Source organism: Alexandromys fortis, unplaced genomic scaffold (genome assembly GCF_014885135.2).
Source record: "Alexandromys fortis isolate MF-2015 unplaced genomic scaffold, M_Fortis_MF-2015_v1.1 scaffold_84, whole genome shotgun sequence".
Classification (NCBI taxonomy): Eukaryota; Metazoa; Chordata; class Mammalia; order Rodentia; family Cricetidae; genus Alexandromys; species Alexandromys fortis.
Window position 1 is genome coordinate 962,927 of NW_026068017.1, and position 17,906 is coordinate 980,832.

General features: G+C 43.2%; 1 protein-coding gene across 2 annotated transcripts in view; it reads right to left on the bottom strand.

Annotated features, from left to right (window-relative positions):
* Positions 1–17,906, bottom strand: part of Ankfy1 (ankyrin repeat and FYVE domain containing 1) — a 61,232-nt gene that overhangs the window by 7,900 nt on the left and 35,426 nt on the right. For both annotated transcript variants that reach the window (XM_050162722.1, XM_050162723.1), the window contains exons 11-23: positions 13,621–13,718; positions 11,452–11,680; positions 10,811–10,909; positions 10,438–10,591; positions 8,513–8,681; positions 7,080–7,198; positions 6,303–6,459; positions 5,471–5,671; positions 3,966–4,142; positions 2,898–3,045; positions 1,779–1,869; positions 1,420–1,544; positions 111–257 (exon numbers count right to left, since the gene is read on the bottom strand). In XM_050162722.1, the coding sequence (XP_050018679.1) occupies positions 111–257; positions 1,420–1,544; positions 1,779–1,869; positions 2,898–3,045; positions 3,966–4,142; positions 5,471–5,671; positions 6,303–6,459; positions 7,080–7,198; positions 8,513–8,681; positions 10,438–10,591; positions 10,811–10,909; positions 11,452–11,680; positions 13,621–13,718 (1,914 nt within the window). The remainder of the gene's footprint in view (positions 1–110; positions 258–1,419; positions 1,545–1,778; positions 1,870–2,897; positions 3,046–3,965; positions 4,143–5,470; positions 5,672–6,302; positions 6,460–7,079; positions 7,199–8,512; positions 8,682–10,437; positions 10,592–10,810; positions 10,910–11,451; positions 11,681–13,620; positions 13,719–17,906) is intronic.

A 17,906-nucleotide genomic window follows, 5' to 3' on the forward strand; every position in this document is an offset into this window, starting at 1 on the left:
GTCTCAAAACACCAAACACAAAAAATGAGAGAGAGATATTTAAATATCACCAATACTTGTACACATTATAACTCTGCTTGTAGAGGAGGTACAGAAAGTATGCTGCTTACCTAATAACCTAAACAGAAGCTGCTTAGTGGCAACTTGGTAATTGAAAATGTTGACTCCTTGGTTATTATTCACCCCAAGGCGAGCCCCAGACCGAACGATGGCACGGCACAAGTTGGCATTCCCTTTCATGTAGGCTAAGAGCAGCACTGGAAAACAAAACCACAGGTCAGGCTGTTTCCCACCAGTCCCAGTGCTACTGCCAAAGCAGGACGTAGTATGCAGACATGAAGGAGTCTGAAGTGCTAGTCAGAAATTCTATGCAGAATCTGGTAGTTTTCCAAAAAAGGTTCTGCCAGAAGCCAGGTGATACTAGAGTTGAGGTCTGTACACTGTAGGGATTCAAAACAGGAAAAAAACCAGTTTTCTCAGTTGCCCTTCCCAGTCAAAAATCACTGCTTTTACCAATAAAGACAAAGCTCTTTCCAATGTAACTTAAATGTAAAGACTTGTGATTTCGGTACATACAGAGAAGTAAAGTCACTATAGACAACATGTTCCAGAATGTTCTTCTATCCAAAGGAGGCTCTCTGTGAAATGCTGGCCCAGCAGGAAGCCAACCTCTTACCTAGCTATTCTGTTTTTCTCTGCAAAGTTACAACTAGTAGCAGCTCCTTTGGCTTCCCCCTAGCAGACACCTCATTAAATTTTTAACTCAAAATGATGCAGTAACATGAGGGCTCCTAATCCCAGTATCAAATGAAGACACGGGTATAAGGAGGCTAAGAATTTGCCCAGTCACCTTACTAAAATACAACACAACGAGAAAGACACTTGAAACTAAGTCTCTGTGAATCAGAAGAACCCTGGACATGAAGTCTCTTCTTACATGCCTCTTCAACTAAAACCTGGGCAAGTAGTTTAAGTAGATGAAAGGGAGACACGGGAGAGGCCTGCTTATTATCCTTTTTAAAGAAGGCACAGAGCTAGTTCCAGGACAGGCTCCAAAGCCACAGAGAAACCCTGTCTCGAAAAACCAAAAAAAGAAAAAAAAAAAAGAAGGCACCTAGGTAGAAAGTGCTACTTCTTCAAAGCATGTCACAGGTACTGAGACATTTCCTAGAGCCCGAGTCTTGGTTAAGTCTTATCTCTGCTGAAACGGGAGCATGGAAGTGTTCTGGTTAACTGAATAAAAGGCAGAAGGGTTCTGGTTAACTGAATAAAAGGCAGACGAGGGCAATTACAACTGTAAAGGTCGGCTTGGTCACAGGTATGAGGTTCTGGAGTACCTGAAGCACTTCAGATGTCAGACACCAGATTCCATACTAGAGACCTTCAACAGCTGCTGAGTCAGATAGCTTATTTACACACCTGTGTTGCCTTCTGCATCTGGTTTGTCCAGAGGATACTCAGGCATGCACTCTAAGAAGAGATCGAAGATGGCTGCTGCATTCTCTTTGCCATATTGTCCCAGAATGTGTAGTGGTGATTGGCCTCTGATAAAACGAGTTGCAAAGGTTAGACATTTATCTGTCACAACTGTCACACCAAAGAAGGAATTTTCTGAACTCTATGATCTTAAATCTAAAGAATATATAACAGACAAAAGTATAACTAACAAAATCAAAATTACACAGAACCAAAAGCTACTCAGGTGCACCAGGGGCTTGGGGAGGCAATGGGCTAGATCACAGGGTACCTGGTCTATGCCTGGGACCAGTCATACTCACCTCAGATTAAAGGCTTCTGCATCCACTGTGCACTCTGTCAGAAGAGCTCGGATGTTGTTGAGCCGACCATGCATGACCGCAAGATGAAGAGCTGGGGAGAAAATCCTCTTACTTTGCAAGTCCAGAAGCAAACAGAGAAAGCTCTGTCTCCTCCCAACCCTATCTAAATGCACTCAGTGACCCGCCAAGTACAGAGCCATCCTTTCATATCCTCTCCCTTCCCCACCATGAGTCATTAGTGCAATCTTGTAAGCCATGCCTTCTGTGCTGGTGGTAGTTTCAAAGATGAAATTTAATGGCTTCACAGAAAGCTACTTCTGTCTGTGTTTCCTTCCTGTCTCTTACTGTCTGAATGAGAATGGCCCCCATAGGATCATATATTGGATGATTCTATATTTGGTACATTTAGTACAGCTGTTTGGGAACAATTAGGAGGTATGGCCTTGTTGGAGGAGGTGTGTCACTGAAAAAAGCCCATGCCATTCCCAGTTAAGCTCTCTTTCTTTTTACCTCATGATTGTAGCTTAGATATATAAGCTCTCAGCTACTGCATGCTTGCCTATGCTCCCGGCCATAACAGTCATGGTGCATTGTCAGAGCAGCAAAAAATACAGAAAGACAGACAGACACACACACACACACACACACACACAGAAAGTAAAGCAAAAGGGCCTCATAGACCACGGGGTAAAGGTACTTTCCACCAAGTCTGAAGACCTAAATATAATCCCCAGGACTCACATGTATGAAAGAACTGACTCCTGTAAATTGTCCTCTAGAAATGTACATAAAGAAAAAAAAAAAAACTAAAAGAAGTCATTGGGCTCTAGAGATGGTTCAGGATTAAGAGCATACAGTGCTCCTGCAGAGGACCTTAGTGGGCTCTAGAGATGGTTCAGGATTAAGAGCATACAGGGCTCCTGCAGAGGACCTTAGTGGCCTGAATGAAATGCAGGCCCAAGCAGTGGGAAGCTGCTTAGTGGCAGGACCTGTCCAGAGCTCTGTTCCTATACAAGCCAACCTTCCTGAGGGGGAGCAGCTCAAGGGTGCATTGTAATTCCACTAGACCAGGACTGCCCAAGCACACACACTGTACATAATGCGATGCCTAGGAATTACCATTATTTCCATTCTCATCCACAGCAGCAAAGTCCACTCCATTCTCTAGGAGGACTGAGCAGATGGTGGGCAGGTCCTGCTGGGCAGCAAGATGGAGGGCGGTCTGGCGATGATTGGTTAATTCATTCACCTTGGCTCCTGCAAGAAGCTGTTAAAGTTGATTACTCAATTGGCCTCTCCTATAGTTCAGGGTACCATTAGTAGGTCCAAGTCTACAGGTATTCTCTTAATCTACCCTCCTGAATGCATGAGGATCTTGCAGAAATTTCTACTGAGGCAAACACAGGAAAACCTGTGCCAAGGGCAAATTATCTACCGGTATGTTCAATGATTATTCACTAGGACACAGTAAGAATGTCCATACTGCTTGTAATTCTCAAGTTTCAAAATTCCCCTATATAATGAAATACCCACAGACATTCTATCTAACCACCACACCCTTTCTTTCTCAGGCTTGTTCCCTATCTGACACGTGGTGCTAGAAAATCAGGCTTTGAGTTAAGCTCAAATCTAGTTATATGAATCACTATATAAGATTCCTAGGGGGATTCTTTTTAACCTCTCTTTATTATAAATGTATAAAATTTTCCTTCTGGAGTTTTGAGAATTAAGAGACAGTTCATTTAAAAGTCTTAGCTAATCTGGAAATTGTGGAATTTGGGAGGCTGAGGCAGGTGGATCTCTGTTAGTATGAGACCAGATTGACCTGCATAGAGAGAGCGTTCTAGGTCATCCACGTTAGCAGGATGGGAAAAAAAGAACACAGAAAAGGATGGATGGAGGAAGGGAAGGAGGAAGGGTAAAAGTCTCAGCTGAGAGCCTGATGGTAGGCAGACAACATAGCTGACCTCTGGTCCCTTTCTGTTGTCTGTCAAATCCTCCTTGGCCCTCAAGGCCTGATTCCAGCATCTCTAGGTCTATGGCCAGCATGTGCACTAGGGCACTTGAGACCTACAATCTCTTCACACATCTGTCTTCCTGGTTTGGCTCCCCAGATTCATGCTTTTCATTCACAACTTCTGCACATAACCTGAAGCATGCTTGGCTTCATGTTTCCCTGTGGCTTACCAGATTTCGGACAATGATCTCTGAGCCTGCTTGAACAGCAAGGTGCAGAGGGGTCAACTTGGAAGCATCCTGGACTCTGGAATTCACATTGGCCTGGACACTGATCAGGAACAAGACACTTTCAATATCAGAGTTCTGAACCGCCACATGAAGAAAATTTCGACCTTTATTATCTACCTACAACAACAAACAAGTAAGAACCACACTTAATAGTTCCCTTAAAAAATGGAATCCTCCTGATGTCCACAAGCTGAGCAGGTCACTGGAAAAGTCATGAACCACCCTTCCTCAGTTCCAGAACTCCAACAGTAAATGACACCCCACCCCTAGAACAAGCATGTATACACATGCACGTGATCAGAAGGGACCTGCTATCCTGGCACCTTCCTACAGTAGGAACTGCCATGGAAAGCCAAGAAGGGCCTAACTGAAAGAAGGAAGGCACTTGAGTGGCTGGGCTGTTCAGGAAGAAGCACATGTGATGATTAGCTACAACGCCTCTGCCTTGACCAAACCAGATAACCATCTTGGATCCCTGAGCAGCCAAACAGGCTTCAGAAATTTTCTTAAGCTTTAGAGTAATACATAATGGGAGGCAGATGCCAGACAAGCTGATAAGAAGTAGCCAAAAGCTTCCTCAAGTCAAACTCCACCACGTGCTATAGTTAGAGGACATCATCAGTACATCGTTAGAACCACTGCTCAAGGGAGGACATACTCCAAATTCCGCGTTACCACCAGTCTACTGTGTGTGCTGGCATAAATCAAATTTGCAAAGAACTCAGATCAGTAGTACCAGTTTCATTCTAGATGGAGACTATCTTACACTCAGTCTGAGCATGGGCAAAGTTAAAAGCTATACATCCAGCCACACGTAAGAAAATGATAAATAAAGGCAAGGTACCAAAGCCTGTGCTAAGAAAACAGTCATCTTCATGCCAGGACTGCATTTCATTCAGGCCCAATGTCTCAATTCATCATCATGAACAGTTACTTCTAAATCTTGGCAAAATTCTACAAGCTGGCTGGAATCAGGTTTCTGTGAGACTGACCTGACAAACCTACTCCAGCTTTTACCACACATCAATCATTATCATCACTCCCCACCCACTGGAGTAACCAGGATCAAAGAACAAGGAAAATGCATGCGCTCGGTAACAATGCCTCTAAAACACTCAGAAAGCTGCCCAACAGCCCAAGTACGTCAAATTCAACTTTTGTATTTTAGAGGCATTCATTACTAGAGCATCCAGCAAATGCAGAGAGTGAGCTAAACTGCATACCAACAGAATTCTAAGGCCAGGCGTCATGGGAGCTCCCTTCCCCAGCCATGTGCACATTACCACGTCATGCTTCAGACATCAGACACAGGACAAGAGAAGAGCTAAATTTTCAGAAAAAGGGGAATTTAATTTTTAAAACAAGTATCTTTGTGTAGAAGGGCCCTTCTGACATCTGGTTAATCTCCATATGAGACATCCTGCCGTGGGTGGTTGGTAACTGACCTGCTCGGCAGCCCCAGACTCTCGTTTTAGAATGGCTTCGGCTGCCTTATTGTTCTTGTAAGTCATGGCGCAGGCAAAAGGGGTCAGCCCTTGTCTGTCTCGTACACTCAACTCAATGTTAGGATGAGAAATAAACAGCTGAATGATGACGCTATGCTGGTTGCTGATAGCCACATGGACAGGTGTTCTTCCTTCTGCATCCTATGGAGAAAAGGTACCGATTCCCGTGTCTAATGAAAAAGATAAAACTCAGGAACAATATGACATGAGGTAACTTTTAAAATAAATTTAGTTATGAGACCCTGTGTTTGAGATCATGTAGTACTTACACGCATGCAGGCAAAACACTCATACACATAAAAGTAAATCTTAAAACAACATATTAGGTGGACAGTGCCTGAAACTCAAGGTTGTCTTTTTGCCCGCCTGCCTATACACCGACAGACAGACACGCGCAAGCCCACATACACACTCACTACACAGGTCTAAATGCTGAAAAAGATCAGGGAGTAATTAACAAGACACAGTCCTATTACAGTCCTTAGTCCTCAGTGTGAGACTAATCCAACTCTGTGCAGAAATCTTTAAGGGCACTAAGAAGCAAGGTACAACTGATAAAACAACCTTCTTTATGTTGAAGAGCAAGGCATAGAGAATTAACCTAAAATCACTTCAATTACCAGACAGCCTAAATGGCTCAAGAAAGTCACTATCTGCCATAATAAAGCTCAGTTTGTAAAACAGAAGTCTAGAACTGGGGAATGTACAAGGTCCCTTGCCACAAGAAAAGATTCCTCCAAGTTTACCTTCCCGGAAAATAAAAACTGTATACCTGTGCATTGACATTGGCACCAAATTCCAAAAGACATTGCACTGTCTCTTCCAGTCCCCATGAAGCTGCCAAATGCAGAGGGGTCTGCCCATCTCTTGCCTCTTCCTCTCCTTCTCCATCAGTACCTGGTTGTCTGGGACTGTTCACATCACAGCCACTAATATAGGGAAACAGAAAGTCACCATCCATCTTGCCTAGCAGCAGCTTTACCCACTTTAACAACAAAAACACCACAGCCACATTCTGCTAGCCCTGGTCCTTGGAATCAAGTTCTAGGGCCTGGATGCCGCCACTGCCATAGCCTCTCTTGTAATTGGTCTTAGGGGCAACAAGAGAATCAGAATTGTTGCAGACTTCCTAGGGATATTCAAACATTGAGAAACACTATTTGCAAAGTTTCCCAAATTACCTTGCCTCCTCATATCCTGCTCCCTAAGAGGGCTACAAACTTTTACATTAAGTTCATGTGTTGTGGTGGGGCCCAGAAGAAGCCATATGGTTTCAAGCTAGCTTCCTGACTTCACAGTGGGAACTGGTATGAAAGTAAAAGGGGTCAATGCAATTCCCAAAGGAGAAGATCCAGGATGTGAGCCCCTCCCTCCTCCACAGCTACCTTGGTTCTTAGCTGACTTGACATGATATAACAGTGACCAGTTGATAATCTTAATTATGAAAGTCAAAGCCAGCTATAGGCATGTCAAAACTAAGGTACTAAACCTAAGAAAGAGGTGACTGGCAGTAAGCAGAATAAGAGAGAGATACTTTGGCTTCTCAGACCTGCGAATAAGAAAGCAGGCAGTGGATTCATTGTTTTCATCAATGGCTCTGTGCAGAAGTGTCTGAAGACACCCACTGGGTCCTGGGCCCCAGCATGTGGCATCACAACCATGTCTCACCTGCAGAGAAACACAGTTTTCTCACAAACATTGTTGAACAAAAATAAAAATGTTTATTTTCAATTTTGAGCAATATGTGTATTACTTTTCAGATAAGACATGGTCAACAAGTAACTAATGATTTTATCAATCATAACCATTCATTAGTCTTATAAACACTGATTAAAGTCTGCTCTTTGGGAACTGACTCATTGGTTAGGAGCACTGGCTGCTTTTCTAGAGGATACAGCTTTGGTTTCCAGTCTCCACACAATGGCTCATAACCATGGGGAACTCCAGTTCCAGGGGATCTGATGCCCTTTTCTGGCCTCTATGAGCACCAGGGATGCAAATGGTGCACAAACATACATGCAGACAAAACACCATACACATTAAAAAATTAAATATAATCTACTCTATGCAAATTCTTAAACTATGTCCTATGGACATGGTTTTCAGAAGTACATATTAGTGCCTCTTCAGCTGTGTTCTACTAAGAACAGTGCCTGCTTCTATGTGTACTCCAAAGTTCTCCAGCAACATACACCTGTAATAAATAGGTAATCCCTCAAAACAGTTGATAAAAAACTCAATGTCATCATGCAGGCCCTCAGAGTGATAAATTAGAGACTCCAGGCTTACCTCACTTTTTAGATCTGTCTTGTCAACATATAGATAAATCTGAGGTTTGGAGATTTAGTAATATACTGATGCCCACAGCATCAAATCAGCCCCCACCAGGAGACTTGAGGCAATCCCTCCACTCTAATACTCCTCTGTGGTTTTCTCTTAGCTCCAGGTACTACCCTCCCTCCCACCCCAGACAGGGGGTCTCACTGTATCGTCCTGGTTAATCATGAACTTGCTTTATAGCCTAGGCTGACCTTGTACTCTCCGAAATGCCATAGCCTTTAATCCCAACTCAGTGCTGGGATTAAAAGTGAATACACCACACCTAGCTGAGCTTCAGACTTCATTAGACTTATTTTATTTTTATGCATATGCATGTTTTTCCTGCACATATGTCTGTATATCACATACATGCCTGGTGCCTACTGATGTCAGAAAGAGGCATCAGATTCTCTGAACTGGAGTTAGGATTGAGAACCACCATGTGAGTGCTGGAAGTCAAATCTGGGTCCTCTGTGAGAACAAGTGCTCTTAACTCATGTCTCCAGCCCTATAATCTTGGACTTGTTAATGTAACTTTCCACTGTTTGTCCTTGACCTGGCCTGTTACTTGGCTGACATCTTGCTCCTATGGCAGGAACCAAATCCATCTTTGGCACGACATATCCTCATCTGTGAGCAGAGGCTCTATTATCTGTGACTCACCAGAGTGGAAGCGATGTCCTCCAGATTACTTGCCAAGGCAAGCCACAGTGGTGGGTTCCCCTTTTCATCTGGCACAGACATGTCAGCTCCTCGGGTACATATGGCATCAACTACTAGTGGAAGCTGATTTTTGATAGCCAGCTGAAGGGCAGTCTCCCCATCCTGAGTCCTACCAAGACATAACCACCACAATCAAAACCAATGTTGTAAAAACAGCCAAAGAAAACAGCCCTCTCTAGGTTTTCCAAAGCCAAGACACCACTGGCAAAAAAACAGGGCTGGAGATATAGCTAGGTTGTAGGAGTGTTTGTCCAGCATTCATGAAGCCCTGGGTTTGGTCCCCAGCAGACATGCCTGCAATCCTAGTACTTGAAAGAGGTGAGTAGAATGATGACCACAAAAATTTAAGGTCATCCTCAGCTACAGAGAGTTGGAAGCCTGAGATACACAAGCCTGTTTCAAAAGAAAAACAACAAACCCACTTTATTCCCCCACTCTGTAATTCAGTGTCACTTGACACTGGAAATCCAGAAAGGATCCTATGAATACACAATGAGGCTGGCAAGATGGCTCAGCACATCTATCAACAAGCCACACATGAATTTGATCTTCAGAACACAAGTGGAGAGAGAAAAGACTCCCACAAGTCCTCTGACCTCTGCATGTACAGTGTGGCAGATGTGGGTACATAACACATACTAGATAAGGTATGAATTTAAAACTAAAGGTTGTTTCTTCTTTAAACCTTGTTGCCTAGTTGATGAGGTGGTCTTTGTTGCAACTGAAATTCCTATTAAAGACTGATTTTTGGATTCTTTATGACGAGATTTGTGTGGTTTTGTACATTGGTCCTGAAAGTTACCAATAAGGAAAGAGTACAATTTGGCTATGACTGTAAATATCCACCAGTCATACTCAGTTATAATCAAGTTTGTACTTTTTGTTAGAGGACATGAATTAGGGACTGACCTCGGGGCATTAGAGGTATTCAGTAAGTGCTCTGCTACCATTCTGTTTTTGTATAATCTCCCTTTTGACATCCTGGGAATGGATATGAGTCAAGTACATCAGGCAAGCTCTCAAACAGAGTACTGGTTCCTACCTTTTTATATTTTGTTTTTAGGGATAGGGTCTCACTGTGGAGACCAGGCTAGCCTTAAATGCATGGAGATAGATTTGCCTGCTTCTTCTTCTGGAGTGCTAGGATTAATGACGTATGCCACTATACTCAGTTCCTAGCCATTCTTAAAATTTTCATTTTGAGACAGTCTTTCTTATTTGCTCAAGGGCCCTTGAACTATCCTCTTGCCTTAGTCTCCTAAGCACCTGGAATTGTAAATATGCACTGCCCAGGCCTGACTCCTTTTATACATTCTGAGAGCCACTGTTTCTTTTCCTTTATGTACTAAGGAATTAAAAAAAAAAAAAAAAAACCATTCCCATCTAAAAGCCCGGTGATGGAGGAAGGTCATTGGTTAATTAATAAAGAAACTGCTTGGCCCTGATAGGTTAGAACATAAGTGGGTGGAGTAAACAGAACAGAATGCTGGGAGGAAGAAGAAGTGAGCTCAGACGCCATGCTCCCCTCTCCTGGGGCAGACGTGATGATGCTCCGACCCAGGATGGACGTAGGCTAGAATCTTCCCGGTAAGCGCACCTTGGGGTGCTACACACATTAATAGAAATGGGTAATCAAGATGTAAGAATTAGCCAGTAAGAAGCTAGAGCTAATGGGCCAGGCAGTGTTTAAATGAATACAATTTGTGTGTTGTTATTTTGGGGTATAAGCTAGCCAGGCGGCCAGGAGCCGGGTGGCAGGAACTGCCAGCCCGCAGCTCCTACAACAGCCCGGCTCTGATTCTGAAGCATCTCAATTAAATATGAGATGACTGGGGGTTACAAGAGAGCATGCCACTCCATCCCACCTGACATTTATATCGGCTTGGTGCTCCAGGAGAAAGAGTGCACTCTTGCTGTCCTGCCGCCGTATGGCCATGTGCAGCAAAGTCTGCCCATCTGACATGGTGTCATTGATAGATGCTCCGGAACCCAGAAGCTGGGCAGCGATTGTGTGCATGCCTGGGAAATAAAAACCCCCGATTCATGCATACTTTTCCATTTCTGACAACAAACAGACCCGCCAAGCTTCTCAAAGGTGGAAAGATTTCAGCGAACATAACGGACAAAAAAATTATTTTATGACAAAATCAATAGCCCTACCATGTCACCCTGACCTCCTCTAGTCTGCCCACCTACTCACTTCCTATCTGAGAATCAACAGTCTTTGATATAACTCACCAGTCCATAATGCCAGGCCTAGCACAGTTTGGTCTCTGGAGTCCTTGAGGCTGAAGTCCGGAATAATTTGTAAGTTGTTGGTGGCATGAAGAGCATTGGCTAAATGTTTTTTAAAAGGAAAAAAAGTTGATTTCACTATCTTATGGCTGACAGAACCACTTTTTTTTTTCTTTCTTTCATCAAGGTGGGAGGAAGAAAATAGGGTCTCACTGGTAGCCCTGGTTAGTCTCAAATTTCTTGCTATCGTCTTGTCTCTGACTCCTGAGTGCTGGGATTATAAACATGAGCCACCCACAAATGGCTCCTCAGATCACATTTAAGGCATTCAAGAGGATAAGACTCTTATAAACTAACTGACTGGCCAGAAATACAACTGCTTTTCAAAAGGAGCAAATTTGTAAGATTTGGGGAAGGGAAATCCAGAGACCTGTTATGTTTGGAGCAAAATTTTTAAGGTAAATTCATTTTCTTAGAACTTAAAGATTCCCCACACAATGAAAACAGACTACACACAGAGGCTGTACTGTAAGTGCAGATAGCTGTATAAGACTCACAAATGGAAGCAACTACCTCTGAAATCAACTGCCCAAACAACTATTTTTCACAGCTAGTAATGATGGGCATCATACCCAACCACCTACCTTTCTGCTCCAGGATGACAGACACCACATCTGGATGGTTATAGGCAATTGCCATGTGTAACGGTGTCTGCAGGTAGATGCCATCTGCAGAACCCACTGGGACCGGAGTCTCTTTAGGCACAGGCAGAGCCTCCTCTGTCTGCAGGTTTGGATTTGCACCTTGCTGCAGGAGTTCTGCTGTGAGGTTTGCCAAGCCATGCCGACAAGCTGTATGCAAAGGAGTTTCTCCCTGAATGAAATGAAAACTCAAATCACTTTGGTAGGGAATTAGGAGTTCCTGACACAAAGGAATAGGGAAAATGGAAGTACCAAAACTTAGACCACACTGCCAATCACAGCCCTAGGTTCCTCCTGTTACAAGCTGACCTCATGGGTCTCCCTCAGTACTATCAACCTTTAGTTTGTCTAGTGTCTTTCCAAGCATCTTTCTGTCTTTTTTCTTCCAGGACCACCCTGGCTATCCCTTTACTTTGTTCTTACATGTTTTCCTAACTATTCAAAGAATTTATTTCTCTACTTAACAACAGCCAACAATTACCAGGTATCACCAAATTCAAAACTAGAAAACAACAGCCCCATGGCCCGAGGTACACAGGGCTAGCTAGCTACTTCCTAGCCACTTTTAACATTTACTAGCAATTGTTGCTTTAAATTGCTCAAATCAATTCCTTCCCTAACTTTAAAATTAAAGGGATTTTCTTTAAAACACAGATTTATTGCCGGGCGGTGGTGGCGCACACCTTTAATCCCAGCACTCGGGAGGCAGAGGCAGGCAGATCTCTGTGCGTTCGAGGCCAGCCTGGTCTACAAGAGCTAGTTCCAGGACAGGAACCAAAAGCAAAAAAAAAAAAAAAAAAAAAAAACACCCACAGATTTATCAGATTTATTAAGAACAGATGAGAAAGAACGCCTGAGGGTGGGAAGGGCTCCAAGGGAGAAACACCACTAAAGACATTTTAATGGTATTGAGTACCAGACTTGGTACTCAAAGGTATGGGAACATTTTAAGTCTTGCCTTCCTCCTGACCTCCAGCACACAATTCTCTTCCTCTAAATTATGAATTTAATGTTTCCTATGACTGGATATTTAGAAGAAAATAAACCTATTCATTTCTGTGTATGTGTAAGTTTATAATGTATATAAACATACAATTGGATGATTTTTACCCCAAAAAGTGGAATTGTCAAAAGGACAGTCTTACTTCCTAAGGCCATAGGTACCTGACCAGGCTACCCTCCTGCTCAGCCCTTCTCTCTACACATGTTCACCAGTGTCCTTGTCTATTTCTGTTATTTTCTTTCTTGTTTTTGAGACATGGTGTTGTGTATCCCAGACTGACCTCAAATTCATTATATAGTAGAGAAAGAGTCTCAACTCCTGACACTCCAGCCTTCAACTTCTGAGTGATTGTATTACAGGCATGAACAACCACATCTGGTTTATGAAGTGCTGAGAATATAATCTAAGGATTCATATAAACCAGGTGAGCACTCGACCAACTGACCCATATCCCCACCACCTCTACTCTGTGACTTTCACCAGGTTTCCAGCCTATCTCTTCACCCAGTATTTCCAGTGCCTTCAAGGATGTGAAGAATGCTGATTATAAGCCAGGCAGTGGTGGGGAACACCTTTAATTCCAACACTGGGGAAGCAGAAGCAGGTGGATTTCTGAGTTCAAGGCCTGCATAGTCTACAGAGTGAGTTCCAGGGCAGCCAAGGCTATATTGAGAAACCCTGTCTCGAAAAAACAAAAACAAACAAAAAGAATATGGTTGAAGCGAAACTTATTCCCCTACACCAGTTCTTCCTCTTAGTCAACTCCCCTTTTTTCATGGATCCATCAAAAACACTAATCTCTCACCTTATTCCTAAGAATCCTAAGCAGGTATATCCTTTTTCCTAATGAAGTACTTATGATAATATTTATTATTTAGGCACAGAAAGAGGGTTGTAGGCCAACAATAAAATAAAACAATCATAGCAATAGGCTCTAAATAAAGTCATGTAAATGACAACTAATCTTTGAGGACACACAAGAGTCCCTTTTACACTGGTCATATGAATGTACATTCACAAAAGTGAAAAAAAAAAGAGACTATTTCATTTTTTCTGCCATTTCTTTCACAGACCACAGTCATTCCCTAGGCTGCCCTTTCCAAACTTACCCATTTGTTCCTGTGGTTGGCATGGGCACCACTGGTTGCCAGAAAAAGAGCCGCAGCCTCATTTCCTGCCCCGGCTGCCCGCTGCAGTAAACAATTTCCTACAAGAAAGAAGTCACGTTCATTTTTCCCATTACATGGAAATGGACTCAGTTCCACCCTGCACAACTGCCCTTCTTCACCACTGGCCAGCCTGCACCAGACAGTAGGTGTCACTTCATCACCACCCCTTGTCAGGCCCGGGTAAGGGAAAGGGTCCCCACCACCACCACAGCAGTGCTGCTGACATTTTCTGAAGTAATCCTTTGCAATAGGGGCCTGCTCTGTAAGTTGTATAACATTTGGCAATATTCCTGGCTCCTATCCACCAGATAGCAGTTCTGAACTGTGACAATCAAAAATGTTGAGGGGCTGGAGAGACTGGTCAGTGGTGAAGAGCACTGGCTGCTCTTCAAGCATTGGATTCTTCAAGAGGGTCCAGGTTTGATTCCTAACACCCACCGGACAGTTCACAACTGTCTATAGCTCTAGTTCCGAGGGATCCACTGTTCTCTTCTGGCCTCCATGAGCACCAGGCATGCACATGGTGCAATGGCATACGAACAGGTAAAACATCCATAACATATAAAATAAAATTTAAAGAGCTGGGTGGTAGAGGTACACACCTTTAATTCCAGCCCTCAGCACTTGAGAGGCAGACAAGTAGAGCTCTGTGAGTTCAAGGCCAGCCTGGTCTAGTGATTTCCAGGACAGCCAGGGCTATACAGAGAAACCCTGTCTTGAAAAGCCAAACCAAACCAAAAAGGTCTAGAGATGCTTTCAAGTGTTCTAGAAAGATATGCAGCAATGCCCAGACCTCATGCATTGTAGCTCTACTAGAAAATGCCCATCAAATGCTTCAGTTCTATCCCTAGAGCCTTATAAGCTTGTGGTTGGCTGAGACATATTTTTGCTTAGTACTGAAACTATTTTCTGAATAAAACACTTAGGAAAATAACATCTTCTCCACATGGTTTTTGGATCCAGAACAGTGTTTCCAACTCCATTTCCAAAGACAACATGTTCTGGGCACTAGAGAGATGGCTCAGTGGTTAAGAGCATGTGTTTGCTCCTACAGGGAACTTGAATTCAGTCTGGCAGCTCACGACCACTGTACCTCCAGCTCCGCATGGCCTGATACTCTCTTCTAGCCTCAGCAGGCACCTGGACACATTTGCACATACCATATATAGATACACAGGTGTATTCCAAGTTAAAACTAAAAATAAGCCTTTAAAAAAAACAATCTCAATACTGAAGCTGTAGTACTTGAAAATCTAAATAAAATGAATATTAAAACTGAAAAATAACAAAATAGAACAAAGCAATGCCAAGGTAAGGGCACAGTCAAGCAACATGCTTGCTATACAACCCACATTCTATTTCCAGAGCTGTGTTTTATTTTTTTTCTAAGACGGGGCCTTAATATAATCCTGAATGATCTAAAACTTGCCAGATTGACCATGAACTCACACAGATTCGACTGCCTTTGCCTTCTGAATGTTGGGATTAAAGATGTATGTCACAGGCTGGAGAGATGGCTCAGAGGTTAAGAGCATTGCCTGCTCTTCCAAAGGTCCTGAGTTCAATTCCCAGCAACCACATGGTGGCTCACAACCATCTGTAATGTGGTCTGGAGCCCTCTTCTGGCCATACACACAGACAGAATATTGTATACATAATAAATAAATATTAAAAAAAAAAAAAAGATGTATGTCACCAGGCTCTGGTACCCCCAGAACCATGTAAATAGCATCGGATTCAACTGTAATGCCAGCATTTCTACAGTGAGATGGAAGGAGGAGCTAGGAGTGGAAACTCCAGGGTTAGCTAGCCTGGAATGTGTAGACTCTGCCTTAAGAATCAAGTACTAAAAATATCACCTAACTTCCACATATTCTCTCTCTCTCTCTCTCTCTCTCTCTCTCTCTCACACACACACACACACACACACACATGCACGCACCTTTAATTAAAAAAAATAAAGACAGAAAAAGAAATAGACAAAACACTACTTTTGTCTTTAAATCATTTTTTTCTTTGCCTTCACACAAAGTGACTTCACCTATAGTAACAGTCATTTTGATCTCAACTTCTGTTGGCATAATACATGCCCAGAATCTCCGCTGTTGGAAGGTAAAAGCAAGACAATAAAGAGGGGAGTGGAGAGATGGCTTAGAACCTCAGATGGCTTAGAACTGAATACTCTTGCAGATGACCTGGGTTTGATTCCTTTTGCTCTGTGTGTTTGCTCTATGTCAGGTATGACAACACAGCAAGACTTTGATGTAATAGAGTAATTAAAAATGCTGCAGATCCCCAGCGGCTGCAGTAGGCCATGTGCGAGAGCAGCCAGTCCCAGGTAGGGCTGCAGCAGACCACAAGGAGAGAGAGACAGATGGGCGTGCCACAAGACCATGCCGCAGGTCTCCAAAGGCAGCTGGTCCCAGGCAGGGAACCAGGGAGACAGACGGATAGGCATGTCACAGAGAATGAGGTTGGATATTTATTTAGTGGGTTATGGAGGGGAAAGGGAGAAGGGGAGAAGAGCAGAGAGGGAGGGAGGGAGGGAGGGAGGGAGGGAGGGAGGGAGGGAAAAAGAGGAGAAGGCAAGAAGTCTAGAGAGGAAGAAGCTGTCTCTATGAGAGGGAGACAGAAAAGAAAGAGACTCAGGCTGCAAGCAGGAAGGAAGATCTGCTTGCCTCAGGGACAGGGGGGAGGAGTGGGTGGAGCTTGTTTCATAAAGAAACAGGACAGTTCAATGAAATTACACTTGACTCAAAAAATAAGTAAAGAGCCAGGCATTGGTGGCGCACGCCTTTAATACCAACACTTGGGAGGCAGAGGTAGGAGGATCTCTAAGTTCAAGGCTAGCCTGGTCTAGTTCCAGGACAGGCTTCAAAGCTACTGAGAAACCCTTGTTGAAAAAACAAAACAAACAAACAAAAAAAAGTAAAGAAATCCTCATAGTAGGTAACAAAAGCTAAAGGCAATAAGTTCTACTCAGAGAGCTAAGAGTTTAAACTAAACACACAGAAATGCCATTGTGACAACACATTAATCAATAAATTATGTTGGTTCATGATGGCTCACTGTTACAGGGATTCCCATATCCTCTTCCAGACAAGACTCCACAGATACTAGGCATACATGTGGTGAACATACATACATGTGAGCAAAACACTCACACTAATAAATAAAATAAATAAGTCTAAAAATAAGGATAAGAGTTCAGGGTCATCTTCAGTCACACATCAAATCTGAGAGCAGTCTAAGCTACATTAGAACTTGCCTCAAAAGTAAAACCTAAGCTAAAACGAAGTTTATAGTGTAAAATATCATCTCAAGAGTTCAAAAAACTTAATAAGACTCTCAGAGACTAATCGATGGGTGGGGGTAGGGGACAGCACAGGGTGTTGCTTACTAATGGAAGGAGGGAGAATGGGAAAGAGGTAAAGGGAGATGCAAGAAAGAGCAGACCAAAGCTGATTAGAGTACATGAAGATTTAAAAATTTTCAGTTTTTGTTGTTGTTGTTGTGTTTTTTTTTTTTTTTCGAGACAGGGTTTCTCTATAGCTTTGGAGCCTGTCCTGGAACTAGCTCTTGTAGACCAGGCTGGTCTTGAACTCACAGAGATCCGCCTGCCTCTGCCTCCCACAGAGTGCTGGGATTAAAGGCGTGTGTAACTATTGCCCAGCTGAAGATTTGAACAGTGTCACGGACAACTCTCAATTAATTACAAAGAGAATGCTGCATTCTCATATATAAATGCATGATATTTTAAATAATATATCACATTTTTAGAAGAACATGTTCTAAGGCTGAAAATGCAGCTCAGCAATAGCCTTTGCCAGCTAGTGCAAGTCCCTGTGTGTAAGCCCAATAATGTGGCGGTAGCAGGTGGAAAATTTACACAGAAACTAATAATACAACAAATCAAGTCCTAAATACCAAAGAGCCAGTCTTTTGCATGCCACTCTCTTATATAATGTAATTAAAAAAAGAGGTTTCCCAGTTTTGATCGGGCAGTGGTGGCACACTAACCCCAGCACTTGAGAGGCAGAGGCAGATGGATATCTGTGAGTTCAAGGTCAGCATGGTATACAAAGGGAGTTCCAGGACAGACAGAGCTATTGGGGGGGCAAAGCGGGGAGAAGCAATCTAAGTTTTGGATCTGAAGAGATGCTCAGCAGTTAGAAGCACTTGCTGTTCTTTCAGAGGACCCAGATTCCCAGCATCTACACAGCAGC